General features: G+C 41.0%; 1 protein-coding gene across 2 annotated transcripts in view; it reads left to right on the forward strand.

Moving 5' to 3' along the window:
- The window catches only part of PEX1 (peroxisomal biogenesis factor 1), a 54,614-nt gene that overhangs the window by 11,418 nt on the left and 20,166 nt on the right, over nt 1-23,030 (forward strand). For both annotated transcript variants that reach the window (XM_077808102.1, XM_077808101.1), the window contains exons 3-16: nt 1,292-1,375; nt 1,596-1,710; nt 1,801-2,567; nt 3,578-3,697; nt 6,130-6,253; nt 6,525-6,634; nt 8,077-8,180; nt 9,718-9,850; nt 10,524-10,620; nt 18,029-18,199; nt 19,487-19,641; nt 20,820-21,009; nt 21,256-21,422; nt 22,167-22,301. In XM_077808102.1, the coding sequence (XP_077664228.1) occupies nt 1,292-1,375; nt 1,596-1,710; nt 1,801-2,567; nt 3,578-3,697; nt 6,130-6,253; nt 6,525-6,634; nt 8,077-8,180; nt 9,718-9,850; nt 10,524-10,620; nt 18,029-18,199; nt 19,487-19,641; nt 20,820-21,009; nt 21,256-21,422; nt 22,167-22,301 (2,472 nt within the window). The remainder of the gene's footprint in view (nt 1-1,291; nt 1,376-1,595; nt 1,711-1,800; nt 2,568-3,577; nt 3,698-6,129; nt 6,254-6,524; nt 6,635-8,076; nt 8,181-9,717; nt 9,851-10,523; nt 10,621-18,028; nt 18,200-19,486; nt 19,642-20,819; nt 21,010-21,255; nt 21,423-22,166; nt 22,302-23,030) is intronic.

Here is a 23,030-nt window from a genome sequence, read left to right on the forward strand (position 1 = left end):
CCAGTGGCACAGCCTGGGAAGGTTGGGGCCATGCTGCCTGGTGCTCTGGGGCCCAGGGGGCTGAGAGCGCTAGCCTAGGGTAAGGGCCAGCAACCACAGGGGGCGGGAGAGGACTGGGGACGCTGGGCAGGGGTGCTGCCACTTCTGGGAGTGCGGAGCTTCCTGGCTGAAGGAGGGTTCAGTTCCAGCTGCTGACTCTGCAGCTGGATGCTGCCTTCTGGGTCCTAGTGCTGGTCATGCTCCCCATTCTCTGTGCTGGGAGCCTTCCTGTTTTCTGTACTAGTATGAGTGTCTGTGGTGGGGCAGGGCAAGAGGGGTGGGGTGGGGGAAATGAGGGTTTTGTGCTGGGTTGGGAGGAAGAAACAATGGGGAAAGAAGGGGGGTAGGATAAGGGAGGGGGATGTGGGAGTGAGAGGAGGAGGATAGATGCACAGGGCAGTGGGGAGAGGAAAGGGGATAGGGACGGGGGGGAAGCAGGAGCCCGGAATGCTGTGTCCCCTCAGCAGCAGGGGCTCCCCCATTAAGCAGGACCATTGATTCCCCCAACCTGATGAGCCCTCCCCTGCACCTGGACCACCCCAAAGAGCCCTCCCACACTCAGACCCTCCTGTCAAGCCCCAGACCCACTCACCCATACTCCATCTGCCAAGCCCCAGCCACCTTCATCCGGCTCCCCTGCAGAATTTCATTGCCCTTGCACCCAGAACCCCGCAACAATCCCCTATGCATCCATCTCCCCCACTGAGCTGCCCATACCCGGATTGCCTCACACAGAACCCCCTCACCTGGATCCCTCCACACTTGGATCTTGGTTGGCTGAGCCTGCCTGCCCACACCTGGTGTGCCTGGCACAGAGGGGCAGGGCTTTCGGGTGTTTCTGGGGTAGGCCTGGCCCTTGCATTGTGTCAGGGTCTGGGTGCAGCCTTACCACCAAGTCCCTGTCCTGTGGGGAGGGAGGGCTGCAGGGTGATGTCCCACTTTGTACAGCAGTGGCCTGTGCTCCCCAGTGGAGCTTCCACAGTTATTTATTGACAAAAAAATGTGCAGAATTTTTTTTTTGGCGCTGAATTTTTAATTTTTTGGTGCAGAATTCCCTCAGGAGTAACATATTGAAGCTTCATGCTGTGTTAAGTGGTATAGCTAGTGTAATTTAAAAGGCAAGTAATTTTAATCGTCCAAAGTATACAGTGAAACAGACTTAATTCTTTCAAATTACTTAAAGATTTAACTTTTTTCTTTTTGTAACTATCAGAGGCTAAACATTTTTTTTAAAAGTGTTATTGTCTGCCAGATATTCCTTGAGCCATGCTCCCAAGCCTTATCCTGTCAGCAAGTAGAAGTGGAACCCCTCTCTGCAGATGATTGGGAAATACTGGTAATAAAAACATTTAAATTGCTCTCATACTTTTGTTACTCACGATAAGCATTCCCCTGCCCCCAACCTGTTCCATTTCTCCTCAAGGCACTGTTTCCTGTACATTACATGTATATAATTCAAATTTGATTTTATATAGGGATATACAGTTTGTATCTTAAAACAAATGCAAAATGTAATGTGAAGTATTTGATTTCTAATTATGCAAAATTATCTTTAGGAGCTGCATGCTTCCTCTCTTGAAAGACATCTTCTTGACCAGATTCGAATAGTATTTCCAAAAGCCATCTTCCCAGTGTGGGTTGAGCAGAATACTCATATTTACATTCGAATTGGTAAGTGGTGATGGAAGCATTTCATACAATGCTACAGAGAGCCTTTAACAAGGGTGGATAAATGTACTGATGATTTTTGTTTAATTGCAGGTACACTAAAGCCACCTGCTTCTTATGGGAGACTAGAACCTCGCACACAGCTTTTTGTATGTCCAAAAACACGCCAGCTTGAAGAAAACACCACCAATCTGCCTTCCTCAAAAAGTGACTCTTTACATGAAAGATTTATTAAAAGTAACATGGATCAAGGAGAAATAATAAAGGAACCTTTGGCCAAAGAACCTCATTTAAATCCAGGTGTCCTTGAACAGTGTAAGCCAGATGCAAAAGAGACATTTGGCTCAAATGTCCTGCCAAACGTATGGAATTTTATCGGGAGCATTTTCTCTCGCTCTCCTGAGCAGAAACAGATTTCCTGTGGTATGAGTGAAATGAGTGCATTCAAAGATGAGCTATTAAACTTGATTCATATGGACTCTATTTTCAGAGTATGTCAGTCCCAGCCTCCTAGTGTACAGAGCACATCAGCCACAAAGGCATTTCAGAAAAATACTGTTCATGTTTTTCCATGGAATCTGGAGTTTGTTGATCTAGATCCCAATATTAAAGTGTCTTATGGGAAGATCAGTAAGCTTCGCTCCCCAAGACAGCGCCATCGAGAAGCAAAGCAGAATCTACCATTTGAGAAGCAAAAGCAAATGTCCAGCACAGAAGACAGAAACCAGTATGGCTCTAATATCAGTCAAGAATCCAATGAAATGTCTGTCGTGCGGATAGTATGGAATGGATTTGAAGACCTAGAGAGTGTCATAAAATATGACAGCAGTGTGGAAGCCATGCATGTTGGAAGAGTTTGGGTTAGTCTGAATACAGTTGCTTTTGGGTTTTTAATAAGATAACTTTGGGGTTGCTTGATTAGTGTAAAATTGTATAGAGTAGATTTTGTAAACATAAATATTTTAAGTAAGGTAGACTAAAATAAAATAGATAATATCAAGTGTAGCTGTTCTTTGCTAATTTGTCCTGTTCTGGACTACTCAAACCCAGCAGTAGCCCTCTGAAAGGTACAACGTAGGCTGGGTCTCCACAGCTCTGTGGCAGTTCTACAGCAAAAATGAGGAAGTTCTCCAGCATCTTTTTAAAGATTTTCTGGAATTTGTGACTTATTTATACTGTGTGCCTTAACAGTCTGCTTGTAGCTATAGTATTCCAGAGAATCTGAAACTATCTGTGTGTCCATACATATTACATATAACAAGGAATGTGATTACATCACATACTCATGCCTTTCTGGTGTGCTCTGGCCTCCAGCCTTCAACAAACTAAGAAGTGATAGTATTACATATCATAGCATTGTGCAGTTGATGTATAATTTTAGTAATTTTTTAAAACTTTTAATTAAAGAAATTCCTTTTCTTTTAAAAAAAAAAACGTTTGTTTAAAATAAATTATTTTATATTAATAAAAATAAATTCACAGTTAAACCACTGAAAACCTTAATAGGAATCTCCAGCTGGATCTCAGAATACATACACACTGCTAAATAAATAAATAAATAAAAATGCAGCTAAGAATTTCAGAGCCCTGGTCAACAAGTTTTAACAACTATTTCCACAAAGAATAAAAGAGGCAATTAGGAGGAGAGTGTGTGAAGAGGATTTGAGTACAACTGGAAATAGAATGGTTTCCCCTTAAATTCTGTTGCAAATTACAACTAGTCAAGTCAGGCTGATGATCAAATGTAATGGAAATGCTTTTATTGATGGATACACTTCAATGGATATTGATATTGTGGGATATTGTAACCAATTTCTGCTGTGTGACCATCTTTTCTCTTTACTTTTTGTTTTAAATGTATATATTTCAGATTCCAGATTGCCTGAGAAAGAGAATACATATAGAAATGCATGCAACGGTCAGAATTAAGTCAGTGGATTCAGTCCCTAAAATTCCAGCATCTCTTAGATTACAACCCAAAAGGAATTTAGTGAGTTGGCGTTCTTAGTATCATTGTCATTTTGCATACGTTTAAGCAGTGATAGTGTTGCTCTGGTTAAGATTTACCAGTCTTGGTTTGTTTTTTATTTGTCAGGTGATAATTTGGGAGCTTCAAATCACATTAGACTAATATTTAAAATACACATTATTCCAATGCAATTTCCCCTCCAATAAATACAATGTTATGATTTAAAGTAATATCTAAATCAGTGAAACACTTGTCCATCTATGTAAATGAAACTTTGTACAGTAATATTACTTCATACTTTTGAATCACCTTTCATCAAAGGATTATAAATGTCAAGTAATTAAACCTCACAGCACCCTTTTGTGTTTGGGAGGTTTTACAGTACTCATTCTACAGTGTATTGAATACAGATTTTCTATTTTATGAAAATAAAGTGATTTGCCCAAGGTCATACAGTGTTTGAGGAATAGAGCCTATAAGTTCGGACTCTTCGTCTCCTTTAACCACTAGACCAGTAGTATGTCGCAGTGGTCACTTCATCAAGTCTCCATACGTTTTCAAATCACATGTGAAAACATCTCTCTTCTCCTTTGCTTTTCCTTCATAATTTCTCTTTCCTTCTGTTTAACACATTGGTATTTTCCATGTTCATAATGTAATTAAATATTACTCATTATGTGCAGGACCCTGAGCCACCTGGTGTAGGCTGTGTGTGTGTTTATAAATAAAAACATTTACTCTGTAAAGTGTGTTCTGACACAGTTTTCATAAAATATCGCTATATAGTATAAGGGGCAAATCCTGCAAACCTATATGTCTGTGAGGCATAAGAAGTTAAAAGCTACTCACATATGTTGGTAAGGGTTTACAGGGCCAAGTCCCAAAATTATATTGTGAATATTGTTGTACCTAATTACATAATACTGCATTAGAAAGCATTACATAGCAAGAATAGTATGGTTCCCACTTCAGCTTAGGACACAAGCAACATTTTCTCCTTGACAATGTCCCACATAGATAAGACTGCCATTACAAAATAAAAGTGATTTACAGAAGAAATATTGGACCAGATCCTCAGTTGGTGTGAATCTGTATAGTCCAGCTTTAAACCTACAAAGGCAAAGAAACCCACTGCTGAGGCTGGAACTTCATTCCTAAGTCTCCTTTCAGAAGAAGCTCTTATGCTCCTCTAGCAGGTAATACCTGGGGAGAGTTTCTAAATAAGATAGTTAAGGCATATTAATACATTTTAATTTGGTGATTTAAGTTTTACTCTGAATTATCTTTGCTTTTTTCCTTCTGCTAGAAATTTAGTAGTGAAGTAAATATTTGAACCCCTCTATCCTCCCTCAACTGAACCACACCCATTGTTCTCATTGCAAATCTATGCCAACAAAAAACTATTTAATGTCAACTCTCACTGTCCACCCATTGCTACTCTTCAACAAAGCAAATGTGTCTTCACTGGGTTAGTTCATTATGTGCAATATGTTGGGTTTTTTTGCTGTGACACTTGTGTGGTCATTTTGCACTTTAGTTGCTCCACAAAACATGTAGTACTAATCTATAATAGGCACAGAGTTTTCATATGCATCTGGTGTTCTTTATCCACAAATGGACTGAATTTTGCTTTGCTTTTTTACTATATTTTAAAATATACCATGGTTGAAATCTGTCAGTTTAATAAATACTGCTTTTTTCTGTAAATAGTTGATTGCAGGGTGCATGGTTGAACTAAGTAGAAATTAAACCTGAGGTTTTTGTACCTAGGTGTAAAATAAATATCTTGAAGGCAGTAAACTAAAGAAATATAAAGTAATTTTATGTGATCTTATATAAATTTAATATGGAGTTCTTCCTTTCTTTCTTTTCTACTTCAGCTCAAGTTTTTTTAGTTCCCAAAGGAAGCAAAGAGAAAAGTAGAAAATTGGGTGAATAATATGGTAGGGATCCTCTTTTTCCTTTCTGAACAGTGCTTCCTCCCTTCCCAAAGAGATCTCTGTTGATCTCCTAGAGGAAGGATGCTCCAGTAGTTAACGGGCTAGCATGGCATTGAAGAGGCCCAGTTTCGATTCCTTGCTGTGCCACAGACTTCCTGTGTGACCTTGGGCAAGATATTTAATCTCTCTGTACCTCAGTTCCCCATATGTGAAATGAGGTAATAGAACTTCCCTCCCTCCCAGGTATGTTGTGAGGATAAATATGTTAGCGATTGTGAGGTGTTCCGACATTATGGTAACGGGAGTCATATGTGTACCCAACAAAAATAGGTTGTTGGAAACTGGGGATGTAACAGGACTTAGGGTTATGAATGAACAATGCCATTAGAACTTTTTCCACCTGTGAGCTACCATTAGGAACAAATACCATCTTTGCTGAAGAGTTATCATTTGGAAGGGAACAGCCTTAATAAAGTCACCCTTCCTCCCCCCCCCCCCCATTTTCCTGTTTAGCATAAAGACATAAGTGAAGATGACATAAAATCTGCTTTTAGTTTATGGTTGGAGGATACCACTACTGTTGATCTTCCCTGGATAATGACAGACACACATCATATACAACTAGTTGTTAAAGAAGGTAAGAAAAACTGTCTGTATTCTCACTGTATTATGAAGTCTCCTTAGCCAACATTTCTTTTTAAAAATGGTGTTTGTATACTGAGGGCCATAACAGATGCTTCCTTCCATTTAAATTCTAGATGTAAGTCAATCTTTAACAGTGATCTTAGTTTAATTAATTCATTTTAGATTACATTTATTTAAAAATAAAATATTACTGGGTTCATCTTGTGCTGAAGAAAAATAGAGTTAATTTGAAATCTTGATAGTTGTTCAGTGTGTTTCCACAGGAATGGAAGAGTTTGTCCTTAGTGTGGTACATCCTTCTCACGCTCAAGAAAATAAATCGGAGAATATTTTTATGTTGGGTCCCAATTTGCTGCAGAAGACAAATATACAAGTAAATATCACATAGTATCAGGTATCAAGTAACTTAAATTCTGTTACATTTGGTGAAAAATATAATTAACCATATATCATATGTGTCTGTTTCAATTATTGAGTAATTTAACGTTGTAGGGCCTGTGTTCATCACCATATATGCACATCTCATGTGTTACCTTATAGCAGGGATCGGCAACGTTTGGCATGTGGCCCGCCAGGGTAAGCCCCCTGGCAGGCCAGGCTGGTTTGTTTACCTGCCATGTCCTCAGGTTTGGCCGATCGCGGCTCCCACTGGCTGCGGATTGCTGCTTCAGGCCCATGGGGGCTGCGGGAAGCCGCAGCCAGCTCATCCCTCGTCCCGTGTCTCTTCCTGCAGCCCACATTGGCCTTGAACGGCGAACCGCAGCCAGTGGGAGCTGCCACCAGCCGAACCTGCAGACGCAGCAGGTAAACAAACCAGCCCGGCCCACCAGGGGGCTTACCCTGGCGGGCCACGTGCCAAACGTTGCCGATCCCTGCCTTATAGAATGAGGCTTTGCTAAGACTCCACATAGTCCATAGTATTTTGGACCTAAATTCTGTAACAATGTCCCTGAATTCTGTAGTCAATGGTCGAACTCCCACTAAATTCAATGGGAGCAGAATTAGGCCAACACTGAGCAATTTTGAAAATTCCACTCTTCATATTTAATTGCCTTAAATACCTATTTCACCTTTTTTCCCCCCCCCCCCCCTTTGATACCCAAGCCACTGTACTGTCTGGAACATGTGAAGTGGGGAGGTGTTAATGGCTTATTCAATCAAATGTGAGGGCTGCTTTCTATCCACACCTGTCCCAGTTCATGCCGTGCTCTTGCTCTCAAACTGCTTCCGTGTCCTGCGTCTCTCCCTTTCCCCGTAACCCCCCACAGCCTCTTCTTTTAGGGGAAGCATTCCCTTTCCTAAACTGCTTGTTGAGTTGAGATCTGAGTCTCCAGTGTTAGCATACCCCACTATTGTTGCTGGTAATGAGCTAATTTTTTTATATTGATCAGTTGTGTGACAGAAGCAGTGAAGAAAACTGTCCTGGTGCTCTGCAAAGTTGTTCACTAAAAGTAAAATAGAAGTTTATCCTTATTACTGCTGCCACAGAACCACATCATTATCAGAAGACTATGTCCAAGATTAGGCATGTTGTAAACATGTTAGCACTAGTATCCAAATGGGCCTTATATATTACAAGAAGAATTAGATTGATAATTGGGAGATAATTACCCTCTTTAGCTAGTTTGAATGAAGCTTTCATCTACACCATTTTATCAATATGTGAGTCTTTCATACAAGTATAGCTTCATCAAAACATTTAGTCAATGTTTTCTTCAAACAAATTACAAAAAGCTGCAAATCAGTTTTGTACTTTTCTTTTGTAAATGTGTATTTGATTTTTAAAATATTGACTTTTTTTCTTTTTCTTTATAGGTTCTTATACATCCTATGCCTACAAAGGCTGATGATGACAACACACAGTCTACTATACATGATACTGACCAGATCCTTCCTTTCCACAAACTGAACGGTTTAGGGTGAGATATTTTGACAATGTCAAATATGGGAAGAAGAAAAAGAGACAGATATGTTAGAAAATGCACAGCTTCTGGAAAACTAAACTAGCTAGCTGTTAAAAATTCTGTGAAAAATGTAACTAGACATCTCTTTGGACTGGGGCAGGCTGACACAATACTTGGGACCTGATCATGTAATCACTTACTTATTTACACCTTTATTTTGCTCTTGTGAGTAGCCTTATTGTAGTCAATGGGATTACTTACACAACTGGAGTGATGTACGTTCTAAAGTGTTTGCAGGATCAGATCCTTGGATGAGATGCCTTGAAGGACAACCTACTTTAACAAAGTCAGACCTGACAATTATAGGAGAGTGGTGGAAAGCAGGTATATCAGCCCTAGAAAGGTGAAGGCCCTTTTCCTGAAAAGAGGTTACTACAGACTAAGTAGACACACCTGAGTCCAATTAAGGGCTGCTGGTGACCTTTTAAAAACCCCACTTCCGGTGAGAGAGGAAGAAGGGATGAGAAACAAGCTGCAGCAGGGATAAAAGGCTTCTTCTGGGTGGAAGGCTATTCGCCTCCCTATAAGGGAAACAACCTAATTAGCTGCTGTTTGTGGAAGGACTGGCATCCAGAAGCCAGCATAATAAGACAACACACAAGAGAGGGGCAGGGAAAGGTATTTCTTTTTGTGTTATGAATTTGGGATTTTGTTTGGTTTACGAGAATTACTTGGGGCTACCCAATACTGAAAAATAAAGCAGAGTGAAAAATTAAAAGCCTCTGGAAGGAGATGCCTTGCCATGCTATGTACTCCCAGAAGCGGTGTTAATAACTCACTAGGTGACACTCTTCCCTCAATCTGTACCAAACCAGGGCCTCACTAGTGTTAAGGGGTACTATACTGCTAGATGTTTCTTTTTTGTTTTTAGTATGTATTTTCTTTAAGTTGAAATCTAAAACTGCTAGCTTGTTTGTGGATCTTAAAGGCGTGCTGTCAGGTTAAAAGTGGTTAACAGTTTAGGAAAGGAGGTGAATAAAGGTAGCTTTAAGCCAATTTTGTATTTCCCTAATTCTGGCCCAGGTCAAGGACCTTCGTTATCCCCAGGCTGCTCTGAGTTATGCCAGCTTGTAATAGCTTTCTATAGGCTATTACACCAATGTATAATAGCCAAAGTGTAGTGTGCTCTGGCTATACCCTCTCCTGACCACACCCTTGGACACATCTCTTATGCCTGGACACATCCTCTATGCCAGCATAGGGAAGGCGGCTGGTGAAGAGCTTTTACAGTGGTTCTTGACTGGTTGGAAAACCACATGTGATGGGGATATTTTGCAAGGGCTAGCTATGCCCCTTTATGCCACTTGTGTAGTGTAGGAGTTCTAATTGAAGGGGGCCATAGATTTTCTTGAACATCTGAAGCACTTGGGGTTTTTCAGTATGTATGGAAAGCATGCTATTCTAAATGCAGGTAGTTATTATTACCTAGATTGAGTGTACTGAGACTGCCGTAGCTTGTCTAATGTTTTATTTGTTTTGCCTTACTTTGCAGAGGAGTGGGTAAACTAGGAACATCCTCCTTTGAGCACATAACCCACAGCCTCTTGGGACGCCCTTTATCTCAAAAGCTAGTTACCATAGCTGTGGGACTGCGCAGTGGAGCTGTCCTGCTCACAGGAGCAAAGGTGCCTTTCTACAACTCTTTAGCTGTATGCCAAAATAGTTTTCTTGCACTACCTTAATTTTAATACTCCAAACAGGCATTGTAAACCTGTTTCTTTTCTGCTACAAGGAATCAGAGAATAGAGTTGAAAAAGAGCTGTTGATTAACTAATCCACCTCCCCTGTCATTGCAGCATCATTTCCTTGTTATATTTTAGTGTTTTGTACCTTCTAAGTTTTAAATGCCCCTAACGCTGGAGCTTCCATCATTTACCTTGGAAGATTATTCCACACTGTGTTTTTACCCTTCAAATATGTGTAGACATTTATGCCTCAACATTATTTAACATTTATTTTCAAATTATTTGAATTCAGAAAAAAAATCATAATTTTTTTCTTAAACACTAGCATGATATCACTTCACACATTTGACTCTCAGTGATTCTCCTGTTATAATTTCCATGTTTAATGGCAAATCCTGAACCCATTGAAATCTGTGAGAATTTTACCAGTGATTTCAGAACTGGGCCTGTACTAGGTACTATTACTTACAAGGAATGAAAATCACCCTGTATGCCACCAGCCGTCTATTTAGCATCTGTGTTTCATGAGGAATAGTCCACAGAAAAAGAGAAAGAAGTAGTTTCTGTTACTCTGGATGTTGTTTTAGAAGACTACCCAACATTTATTTTGTAGGGAAGTGGAAAGTCAACATTAGCGAAGGCCATCTGCAAAGAAGCCTTTGATAGATTGGATGCTCATGTGGAAGTAATTGACTGTAAGGCTTTAAGAGGTATGACTATGATCATATTTTTTCACTCAAATATTTGTTATAATGATAGGGAAGCATTCAGGACTTATCATTTTATTATGTTCAAGTTATCTACAGTATTATAAAACTTTGATCTAGCTATTTATTTGGGCTGCATGGCTTTTCTTTAAAATGTTTTGTATTGTTTTTGTAATGCATTTTGGTACCTGGCAGTAAGCACCTTTATAATTTCATTGCATTCTGCTAGTTACATCATTTAAGCTTATTCAAAATGTACGCTTTTCTAATTTTTTGTGCTTCTTCACGTAGTGTCCCTGTGGGTGCTCCACTTGATGTGTGCATCCACCTTCAATCTGAGATTTTCATCAGTAGTGTCCATTCAGCCAAAGGCATATAGGCTGCAAGAGATGAACCGCCCTGTGTTCCCTTTTGACCACTCACCTGAGACAGTGCATCCAGTAGCGTTCATTTACAATTCTGCCTTTTAACTAGTTTCTAGTTCATTTTTATTCTTTTGTAGTTTAATGAAGCCTATTTTGTCTTTGGGGTATGCTGGAGTCTCCATGCTTCAAATGTTGTCTCACTTGCTGGGAGTCCTTTACGCTGTATGCACTGCTTGGCATACACACATGCCCACTAAGTGCAAGAGCTACATGACTTTCAAAAGCCGCTCTAGGAGGTAAAGGGAAATAAAACTCTATTTTCTAATGGTGGAGTTCTCCCTCTGCCTGGCTTCCGACCCTGCCCTGGAGACCCACAATTTCCAGCATGCTCCAAATGACCATAACCCTCTCTTATCATCTGCAGCTCACTCACCCTCCAGAGCTTTGAGAGAGAGAGACCTGTTACAGATGCAGAGAAGACTCTGTCTAGGAGATCTGTGAAATCTTCTCAGAGAGAATGCTCCTCTAAAAGACCTATTATACTGCAAACGTTGTGCCTTTCAAAGGTTTCTGTGGAGGCTTCAAGCAGTCCTGGTACTGAGGCTTCCAGATCGAGCTTGAGCTTGTTTAAGTCTCAGCTTGTCTTTAGTCTTGTCCCAGTGCTCAATGTACTGTTGAAGCATGAGCAGAGTAGTAGAGCTAAAGATCTTTCACCTAAGAAGCTGAAACCACCCGCACCAACTGTGCATCAGTATCTTGACCAACGGTTCAGCCAACATAGGTGCTTCAGTCTTCTACATCTGGAGCTTACCAAGTCTGTAGCCCAGCCCACCCAGTATCGCAAGAGTTCAGATTCTCCAGGGATTTAATTTGTCTCAGATGAGCCTGAGACTCCTCTGGTGAGCTCGTTTAGACTCCAAGTACCACAGCCTGCATTATCTTTAATACCCCACCTTTCACCAGTACCTTATGATTCCCCAGTACCCACATGGCCAGACAAGCAGATCATCACTCCACTGTCATCTGCTCTGCCATCACACTATGTAGACGAGAGCTCTTCAGACTCTCAAATATCAGCTCAGAGCTTTCATGTCTATTTACCCAAACTGATTCTCCTGAAGATGTTCAGTATAGGGACATTGCACTGCCTTCATGATGTCAGCTGATTCAACACCCTTCTTGGTATGACCAGTCCTGGATAACTACCCCATTTCTTTATGGATCATTTCTGTGGCCATCCTGAACCTTTGGGCATTATATCACCAGCAATTTTCTAAGGCACCTAACACTCACGCAGAACATCAGAGACCGTGGTCCCTACTTCCATCTATCCCTCCTTAGCAATTCCTTCTGCAGGAGGAAACATTTGAGGAGCAAGAAAGGAGGGATGAGGAGGAGGCTACTCCTCAGACAGATATTTTATCATTCTCTCCATGTGAAGCAGTTATGCCTCCTCCATCTAACACGGATGACTTCAAACAGTTCCAGGACTGGATGAAGGGAGTGACAGATGTGCTCTGAATTCCAGTAGAAGAAGTCCAAGAAACCTAGCTTAAATTATGGGACATTCTACATACACCATCTTTATCACAGGTGGCCCTGCCTGTGCTTGCGGTGCTGTTGGAATTGCCAAAACAATTGGGCAAACTCTTGCCACTGCCATCCCAACAGCGAAGAGGGTGAATTAAAAAATACCATGCCCTGGCTAGGGGCTCAGAATTTGTATTTTCTCACCCACCCCTAACTCCCTAATTGCAGATGCAATCAATGAACAGAACAGGCACACCATTTCAAAGGCTACTCTAGATAACAAGGACCAAAAGCATTTAGATGCATTTGTTAACAAGAGCTATTCTTCTGCCACCCTGCAGTTTAGAAACGTGGATAATCAGGTGATACTCCCAAAATATAATCACATAAACTCTGTGAAATCTATATGAAGTCTTTTAGAGAGCATCTCCCCAGAAACACAGGCAGCAATTTCAGGCTATCATTAATGAGCGCTATCGCTTGGCCAAGATGACTTTACAGGCTTCTTTTGATGCAACGGACATGGCAGCTCATTCCATCTCCACAGCCATGGTGGCTGCAATCCTCAGGTTTCCAAGACACTGGAAAGGACCTCCCTTTTAATGGCCTCAAAGTATTCAGCGAGACCACAGATGAGTCCGTACATTCCTTGAAGTATTCTAGAGCAACACTTGACGTGTTGGATATGTGCACCTACAAACAAAAGGAGGTTCAGTAGGTCCCAGCCGAATCAAGGGTACCACCTATCCCAGTTTTCCACCTACCACCTGAGTACCTGAGCCACCTGAGAAGGGACCCAGATGGCAGAAAGGAACACCCTACACGAGTACTGCCCTGTTGACGCAACAAACGTCATCTGTGAAACTTTCCTTCTGATGCATTGGTTGAGGACCATGAACATTCCCACAATCTGGACTAGATGCCACACCATCCTACCCAGTCTATCCTCCCACCTTTTGGGGGTTGTCTCTTCCATTTCTACCGTTCATGGGAGAAGTTTATTTCCAACAGAACAGGAAAAAGTTCAAACCTGAGTTTTAATGCCATCTCTCTATTTGCAAGGCTTGGTCTTCAGCTCAGCAGCACAAAGTCCTTCTTCTTACCAGTACAGCAGATAGAGGTTATTGGAGTCACTCGGATGCTACAGCATCTAGAGCCTGTCTACCAAGGGACAGATTCCTCACCCTGACACAGCTAATTTGCATGAGTTCAACTAAGTCCTCAAGTCAGTGCCTCAGGTCATGGCAGTGTTCACCTTCGTCACTTTATATGCCTGCTTGCACCTGCACTGCTTCCAATCCTGGCTCCGGTCAGTCGATATCCCCAACAGGGATTGTGTGAACAAGTTTAGCTCTGCCCCTCAAAGTGGGTTAGTCTTCCTTAACTGGTGGAAGAATCCAGACAAGATGTGTTCAGGGGTTCCTTTCAAACATTGTCTTCTTGCCGTTACAATTGTTTTGGACATGTTCCTCTTCATATAGGGAGTTCACCTACACGATCACACAGTACAGAGAAGGTGGACCACACAGGAGTCCACCGTTCACATCAACATTCTATACCCAATGACCTTAGTAGACATTTCACATGGGATCACAAGTGGGAACTCGACAAATCCATACTCAGAAAGATATTTCTCTCACCTGGGATTTTCCAGTGATAGATCTCTTTGCCATTGTTGCCAGCTGAAGATTCATGAACTTCTGCTCAAGGGGAGGTCTGGGTCATCATTCTTTGTGGGATGACTTTCTCCTCTTCTGGTCGAAGAATCTTCTGTATGTCTTTCTTCCAGCGCTGCTAATCCTCAGGGACCCGAACAAAATCAGACAGGACAGAGCCACAGGCATTTTGATTGCACCAACCTGGCCAAGATAAGTATGGTTCCCTTATATCCTTCACCGCTCCTCTCAAATGGCTATCAATCTACCACTGATGCCCAGCCTTCTATTGTGGGACAGGGGGAACATTCTTCACCCCTATCTCAAAATTCTGACTCAAAGCCTGCTACATGGATGGGTTGTCAGAGGTAGAGCTCTCCTGTTCTGGGGAGGTGCAAGAGGTCCTGCTCAACAATAGAAAGGAATCCACCAGGAAAACTTACCTTCAGAAATGAAAAAGATTTTACCATGGGTGCACGCACCAACACCTGTCTCCCATCTCGGAAGTTTTAGAATACTTTAGAGTACACCGAAGAAAGGGAGGTCTCTCATTGAGCTCCACTGAAGTCCGGCTGGCAGCCACCACAGTGTTTCATTCACCTGTAGAAAAGTCCTGTGTGTTTTCTCACCTCGGAACTTCTGGATTTATCAAATAGTTATCAAACCTTTTCCCACATGTCAGGGAGCCCACCCCAACCCGGATCTTGAACCTAGTTCTCAATTTGACAAAACCTCCCTTTAAACCAACAGCTACCTGTATGCTTTTACACCTTTCTAGGAAAATGCCTTTGTGAGCTAGGGGCTTTGATGGCTGACCCTCCTGTACTGTTTTCTTCAAAGATGATGTGTCCCTCTGGCTACATCTACAGTTCCTACCTAAAGTCAGTTCAGACTTTCATATAAATCGGACTATTCAACTCCCCATATTTTATCCTAAACCCTATCAAACTGGGGAAGATGCTGCCCTCCATGCTTTGGAATATTAGGAAGGTAATAAAAGGAGTACTTGTGGCACCTTAGAGACTATCAAATTTATTAGAGCATAAGCTTTTGTGAGCTACAGCTCACTTCATCGGATGCATTCAGTGGAAAATACAGTGGGGAGATTTATATACATAGAGAACATGAAACAATGGGTGTTACCATACACACTGTAACGAGAGTGAACACTTAAGATGAGCTATTACCAGCAGGAGAGCGGGGGTGGGGGAAGGTAATGGCATGCTATTTGGACAGGACTAAACCTTTTTCAACTTCTGAAGCTATTTGTATCTCTTGCAGACAGAACTTAAGGTACACCAGTGTCTACCGAGAGACTTTCTAACTGGGTTTCCACTTGTATTTTCTCATGCTAAGAAGTCACTAACGTGCCATGCCTATTCAAGATTAAGGCTATGTTTTAGTCACGAGTATTTTTAGTAAAAATCACGGACAAGTCACGGGCAGTTAAAAAAAAAAAATCACAGCCGTGACCTGTCCATGACTTTTACTAAAAATACCTGTGACTAAAACTTGGGGGGGAGAGGGAGGGAGCTGCCCGGAGCCCCCACAGGTGCTGGAGGAGGGTGGCCCAGGTGCTAGCGGGGGCAGGTGGCAGCCTGAGGCCTGGGACCCATGTTGGTGCTGGGGGGCGCGCGGGCAGCAGCGTGCGGCCCAGGACCCCTGCTGGTGCTGGGAGGGGGCAGGCAGTGGCCCGAAACCCCCGCTGGTGCTGGGAGGAGGGGTTGGCAGGGCCGGTAGGCTCCCTGCCTGGCTCTGCACCTCCCCTCCCCCCAGCAGCAGCAGCAGCAGAGTTTGGGCGTGGGAGGGGGCAGGGGATTGGGGCACAGGATGAGGTGAGGTGGATTCTGGGCGGCGCTTACCTGGGGAGCTCCCCGGAAGTGGCGACATACCCCTCACTCAGCTGCTAGGCAGAGGCGTGGTCAGGCAGCTCTGCGCGCTGCCTCTGCTTGCAGGTACCACCTCCGCAGCTTCCATTGGCTGCGGTTCCCGAGACTGGAACCACGGGGCCCAAACTGCAGCAGCAGCCATTGCACCTTGCGCAGGGGCTGCCTCGGCTGTCCCTGATCCAGGCACACCAGTCGCTACGGAGGTCAGGGAAAGTCACGGAATCCGTGACCTCCGTGACAAACTCGCAGCCTTACTCATGATCATAGCCCATTTTACCAGATCTCAGTCCATATCCTTTGTCCTGCTAAAAGATTACCCTATAACAGAAATCTGCAGAGCTGCTACATGAACTTCGATCCACACCTCCAGACTGTTATACCCTAGTGAATGCTTCTCAGGCAGATGCTGCCTTTAGTTCTGCAGTTCTAGAAACAGTTCCAGATTGAGTTCTGAAGCTCCCATCTCCTTCAGGGGGCACTGCTCAGGAGTCATAGAATCATAGGGTTGGAAGGGACCTCAGGAGGTCACCTAGTCCAACCCCCTGCTCAAAGCAGGACCAATCCCCAATTTTTGCCCCAGATCCCTAAATGGCCCCCTCAAGGATTGAACCCACAACCCTGGGTTTAGCAGGCCAATGCTCAAACCACTGAGCTATCCCTTAAGTGGAGCAGCCATAGGGATGCTACTTGAAGAAGGAGAGATTGCTTACCCTCGGCAGTAGCTGGAGTTCTTGGAGATGTGTGTCCCTATGGACGCTCCACTATTCACCCTCCATCCCCTCTGCTACATAGTATTTTATCTCTGTGGGACTTTGCAATGGAGAAGGAACTGAAGGCGGTTCATCTGTTGCACCTGCATATACCCTTGGTATGGGGCACAAGGCTAACTATGGCACATAAATGAACTGAATGGAAACTGCTGCCAAAAATTTCCGAGTGAAGGCACATGCGCAGCCCATAGAGACACACATCTTGAAGAACTCCAGCTACTGTACAGGGTAAGCAACATCTCCTTCCCAGAGTTCAACCACAACCTCAATGGTTAGTCCCCATTACTAAGAAAGAAAGACAGAAAGAAAGTTGGACTATATAGTTTTTCTCTGTGCTGGCTAGAACAAAAGTAGTTGAGTATAATTATATCTATACTCTTTCTCATGGAACAGGTGAAAGTATATCAAATTAGTGAGAACTAATTATTTTTGTATGTTAAGGAATTTACAAATTTCACATTGTATAGCATAGCCTTTAGTTTCTAATTTCAAGTTTGGCCTAGAAATTTTAATATTTTTACGAATTTTATAGATCTAATGTAATGACTTTGTCCATCTGATGAAAAATAACTTTTTAAAAAAGAAAACATTTAAAATAAATATTCTTTATATATAGTTTCATTGGGCATTTTTGAAACCAGGTGATGGTGAACTATAAAACCTGCCATTCTTCTGAAGGTATTATTAAATTATCAGTGCTTGCTGAACTACAGTAGTATTGACAATTTCTAATTGTTGTATGTACCAAATTGTGCTAGTTGTCTCTGTTGACCAACATTCAGGTTCTATTGTGAGTTCAGAAGGACTTCGGTGCATCATAAGGGGTAGGAGGGCAAATATGGCTTTTTGCCACTTTTCCACTGACTATCCTTTCCTTGTAATCCTGGGCTTTATATAGTTCTGAAACTGTTCTAGTTTACTCTGATGTTGTATAAACTAAAGATCCTGTTGTGCTGAATGGCTGTGTCTGGCCAATCCCCCTTCTGCCCCCGGTATGATCCCTATTCCAAGGGAGGAGGCGAGCGTTCGTATAGAACTGGCATAGCCAGCTGAAGGTTCCTCCCATAAAGGAGAATCTTTAGCTGCCCATTTAGAGTCATTTTAAGGCTCTTTGCATTGCCAGCACAAAGAAATAAATCAAAGTCAAAGTTTGAGTTTTTTTCATGCTGTGTTTTGTTACTAAGATTGTATTTTTGTTTTAGGAAAAAGATTAGAAAACATACGAAAAAAAGTGGAGGAAGTTTTTCTAGAGGCAGCATGGAGACAGCCATCCATTCTTCTGATGGATGATCTTGATCACATTGTTGGAGTCCCTTCTACACCAGAGCATGAGAACAGCCCTGAAGCAGTTCAGAGCTATAGACTTGCATATGGTAATGCTATGCTAACAGCTTCTGGGTATTTTTTTTCCTGTTGCTTCTTATGCGTCTGGATAAAAATGTATTGTAATTTAGAATTTCTTGTACCTGAATGACAGTTGTCTGGACAGTTCTGTTTTCATCACCCCTGCTTCTGGATCATTCTATGTTGTAAACTGCCACAGTTTACAAGTTCCAGATGAATTTTGAACCATTATTAATATAGATTATTATGCATAAGTAGCATTTCTTTTAACTGAATGTGTACCTTTTTTATCTACTTCTTATCTACACACTTCATTGTGTGCGGGTCATCGGGGTTTGTTTGTTTTTTTTAATTTTTACAAACCATAGCCTTTAAGTGAAGAACTGGACAATGCATCCTCCATACGATCTTTTTCTCTAAAGTGCAGCCAACATTAAAATCTCTCCACATAAATGTTTTCAGTACAGGAGACTGAAATAACATAATATGAAATAATCAGCATCAATGTATTTTATTATTTTAACTGTTAAATTCTGCCCTTTTTGTAGGATTTAAGCTATAACAGATCTTCAATTTTCTAAGCAGTTTCAAAGGGAGATTGCAACTTTTTTAATTAAATTCCTTTTGTGGTTTCTGGAATTCACACTGAGATTAAATTTTCAAAAATGTACACCTAAATTACAAAATGAGTACTTGTATGTACAATTTCAATGTCTTAATGCTTCATTTTTGTTTTATGCACACTACCTTGATACGCAGTTTTAAAAGTTAGCATAAATGATCTGCCTTATTTATATGCTTTATTTTTGTACGTGACATCTAGAGATCTAAGTAGTTCAAAACTGCTATTTATCCTAAACTCTTAGTACAATGGCTTGGCACAAAACACAGTTTAACACCTTAGTATTGTGATAAGTCATACAATAAACTATCTAAATTATATTATTATTTCAACTTTTTCCTGACTACGCTGCAGAGTTGGGATTGTAGCTTTCTGCATTTTATTCATTCCAGGTACAGCAGCAGAATTCACAATAGAGGAAAATAGTCTTTAATATCACAGGGTAGACATCATCAATAACTATACAAGTTTAGTCCTATGCAAAGCATTTCTGACAGTGTTTCCTTGTTGGAGTAGACTGTGCCTTGAAAAATAAATACATTTGTTTAGATGATAACAGTTCTATAATACATTACAGAAAAGTTAGTGTAGTAGTTGGTGTTATATTTCCAGTACTGTAAAAATACTCAGCATTAATAAATGTATGAAATTTATAATCTTTTATTACTCATGAAACAATGTCTTCTATATCTAGTTCTGAAAGATGTGATAAAAGAAGTTATTTCCGTGGGCAGTTTGATTGCATTAATTGCCACAAGCCTATCTGAACATTCTCTGCATCCTTCCCTTGTTTCTGGTCAAGGAACTCATGTATTTCAGTGCTTCAAACATATCCAGCCTCCAGATCAGGTAAATGCAATAATTGAATAACTTGGTCAAAATGTTCCTTGTGACTTCCCCACAGACTTAGATGCTGCACCAAAGAGGTAACAAAAAGGGATAATTTGCTGCTGAAGTTGAGGTAAAACCAAACCAAAAACACAACAACGCTACTGGGGATTTTAAGAGATCTTTTGTGATATTAAATAGCCTATAACTTTTCTATGTTATCTTTTGGAAAAAAAACACAGAAAGTTATGCCTAGTGGTGAGTCTGTCTCACACCACTCAAATTAACAGACACTTCACCATAATGTATACTTTCCCAAATTGTATTTTGGTTTTAAAATATTTAAAGGGAACTAGTTTTTTTAAATTCAAAAATTTATTTAATTGAATATATCCTTCTACTCTTAAAAATAGGCTATATTGAAATGGTACAAAAGAAATAGCAATCAATGTATTAAATATAGTGTACTCTAAGGAAAAATAAAAAAGATTTGTATTTTGTACTATTGTGTGAGAGAATGCCCACAACACTTTGGAATCGTACCCAAGTTTATGGTGCTTTTATTGTTCTCCTGTCATAAATGATCCATTTAAAAAATCAAGGACTGCATTCAGATCTCTAAGTGCTGACTTGTGGCAGAAGAAAAGACTTCCCCTGAAAAACTATGTTGTATGACAACTCTGTGATCTGAAATTACCCAGACTTGTTTTTTAACCAGTGTCCAAATACAAATAAAAATTTCCAGTATAGGTCTTATTCTATAAGGTAGTTGAGAGTACTCAGCACCTCTCAGGATCAAGCCCTTTATACCTGTGTGATTTGGTCTGTTTGTTCCTAGGATTTCTCATTCTTCATTTCTGATTTGGAATTTATTCCAGTGTTTGTGATGCAGATATGACTGGGATAGAATAGAAAGATTGATTTCTGAAATGATCATTGCTGGGCTAGAGGTTACAGTGGTCAATTAGTCATTTAGAATTGTAAAGCTGGTGAACTCTTGGAGAAAGTCAGATAAAAAAATATTTTTTCTTCAATTTGTGTTATTATTTTTTATACATTTGGTCAAAAAACTCCTATGTTGAATGAAATGTTGGTAACTGTTTTCATTATCTGAAACATTTGAGTCTTCTAAGCTTAAGGTAATAATTCATATCGGTGAAAAACTATGTATAAATTCACTGTATAGTTTTATTTTTCAGGAGCAAAGATGTGAATTACTGCATTCCATAATAGAAAATAAATTGAACTCCGATATAAACAGATTCTATGATCTTGATCTCCAGCATATTGCAAAGGAAACAGAAGGGTTTATAGCTAGAGACTTTACAATGCTAGTGGATCGCGCCATACACTCCTGTGTTTCTAATAAGGGAGCGTGCAACAAGGAAGGTATGTGATAGTCACCAAATCTCTACTTTGGTTTAGTTGTACCATATGGCATGTGTGTGCAATAATAATACAGAAGCAAAAAGTTATAGTAAAACTCTCCATACTTTACATTTAAAATGCATTTAACTGTTGTTTAGAAAGTTTTCTTGTCTTTGATATCATATTCATACATTCTTTTTTTCCCCCACCATAAGGGTAAATTGATTTTAACTGGAGTTTGTTTGTTCCCGGGGTATTTTTCAACAGACTTGAATCTGTCAACCTTAGACTTTCAAAAAGCTTTAAAACATTTTACTCCTTCATCTCTGAGAAATGTTAACCTACACAAACCTAAAGACTTGGGCTGGGACAGGATTGGTGGCTTAAAGGATGTACAGCAAATACTCATGGATACCATCCAGTTACCCACAAAGGTACCCTTTTCTTTTAAACCAGGAACAGATGCTTCAGTACTTTACAAACCATTGTGTTTCTGGAACTCTGATTAACAATTTTACTTTGTGGAACAGCTACTCTTAGAAAAAATGGACTCTTACAGGTACAGCACAGAACGTGTAGTTCTGGTAGAGGGAGGACTAAGGTGCCTTTAAGCCATTTTTTGCACCCTCCCTTGCCTGAGATGCTCTGAAGGCTTGAGAGGCCTAGAACATAACATAAGCATTCCAGCCCTATGGGCCATAGTGCTGCCCAGAAGCTCTGTGGTATTGCAGCCTTGACCTGGACACATTTCTCCCAACCCCAGGCTTGTCTTCTACTCCTGGACTTGTGAGTTGGTCCTGAGAAGGTAACATTACTACAGCTATCTACAGTGGCTGAACCAGAGGACTCTTCCCTTAGCCGGTTATGGAGCTTTTAGTACCCTTTTACATCAGCCTGGCTCTTTTACCCAATGTAAAGGTACTAGAGTAAGGGTGAGAAAGTCATCCTAGAGCTTTTCAAATAAATGGTTTGGAACTTTTAGTAATAGGCTACTTTAATATAACCCAATTATAATATAACTGATAATATCAGATGAGATGAGCCCTTCTGCTGATAATGTGGATGAAGTAAGTAATCCCACAAGAATGTCCATATAAATAAACACTCATCAGAAGCCAATTATTACATAATTACTTATTTGGAAATAGATATTACTCTTGATGACTCTGTATTTTCAGTATCCAGGATTATTTGCAAACCTGCCGATACGACAGAGGACAGGAATTTTGTTGTATGGTGCTCCTGGAACAGGAAAAACTCTATTAGCAGGTGTAATTGCCCGAGAGAGTGGAATGAATTTTATCAGCATCAAGGTAACAAAGTTTTGATGGTTTATTAGATCTTTGTATTAATGCAAAAAATCCCAACTTAGTTACTTTGTGTGTGTGTGTGTGTGTGTGTGTGTGTGTAATATATATGCAAAAACAAATACCAAAATAAGAAATTCACATTTAAAATGAAGTCATTGTCATGACCACAAATAAACTGTTACAACATTTAATTTTTCTGCTGTGGATAAATACTTACTTAGTCATTGGGCCAGACTGAGAGAGAGAGAGAGAGAGAGAGAGAACGAGAGAGTGTGTGTGTGTGTGTGTGTGTGTGTGTATGATGCTGTAGTCTAGAGGATGTGAGAGACCCAGGGTCCAGTCTCCCTGCTCCAATCACTCTTTTGTTATTTATCCACAGTGGAACAGGTTCAACAGGAAAGACTGAAGCCCCACCCTCCATCAGAATATCCCATAACTCAGTGGCTAGAGCAGTCTTCTGGGAGGTGGGAGACCCCTGTTCAAATCCTTCCCCCTCCATGAGAAGGGAATATTGAACCTGGCTCTCTCATCTCAGGTGAATGCTCTAACCACTGGGCTAAAAGTTATAAGGCGGACACTGCCAGGGCAATTTTGAATGGGGGCCAATCCAGTAGCCTTGCTTAGCAGCCACCTACTGGGTTGAGCCCTCCACACAAGATAGGTGGGAAAATGCCTTGTCAAGGTTCCTTCCCCACTCTGAACTCTAGGGTATAGATGTGCGGACCTGCATGA

Source organism: Eretmochelys imbricata, chromosome 2 (genome assembly GCF_965152235.1).
Source record: "Eretmochelys imbricata isolate rEreImb1 chromosome 2, rEreImb1.hap1, whole genome shotgun sequence".
NCBI lineage: Eukaryota > Metazoa > Chordata > Testudines > Cheloniidae > Eretmochelys > Eretmochelys imbricata.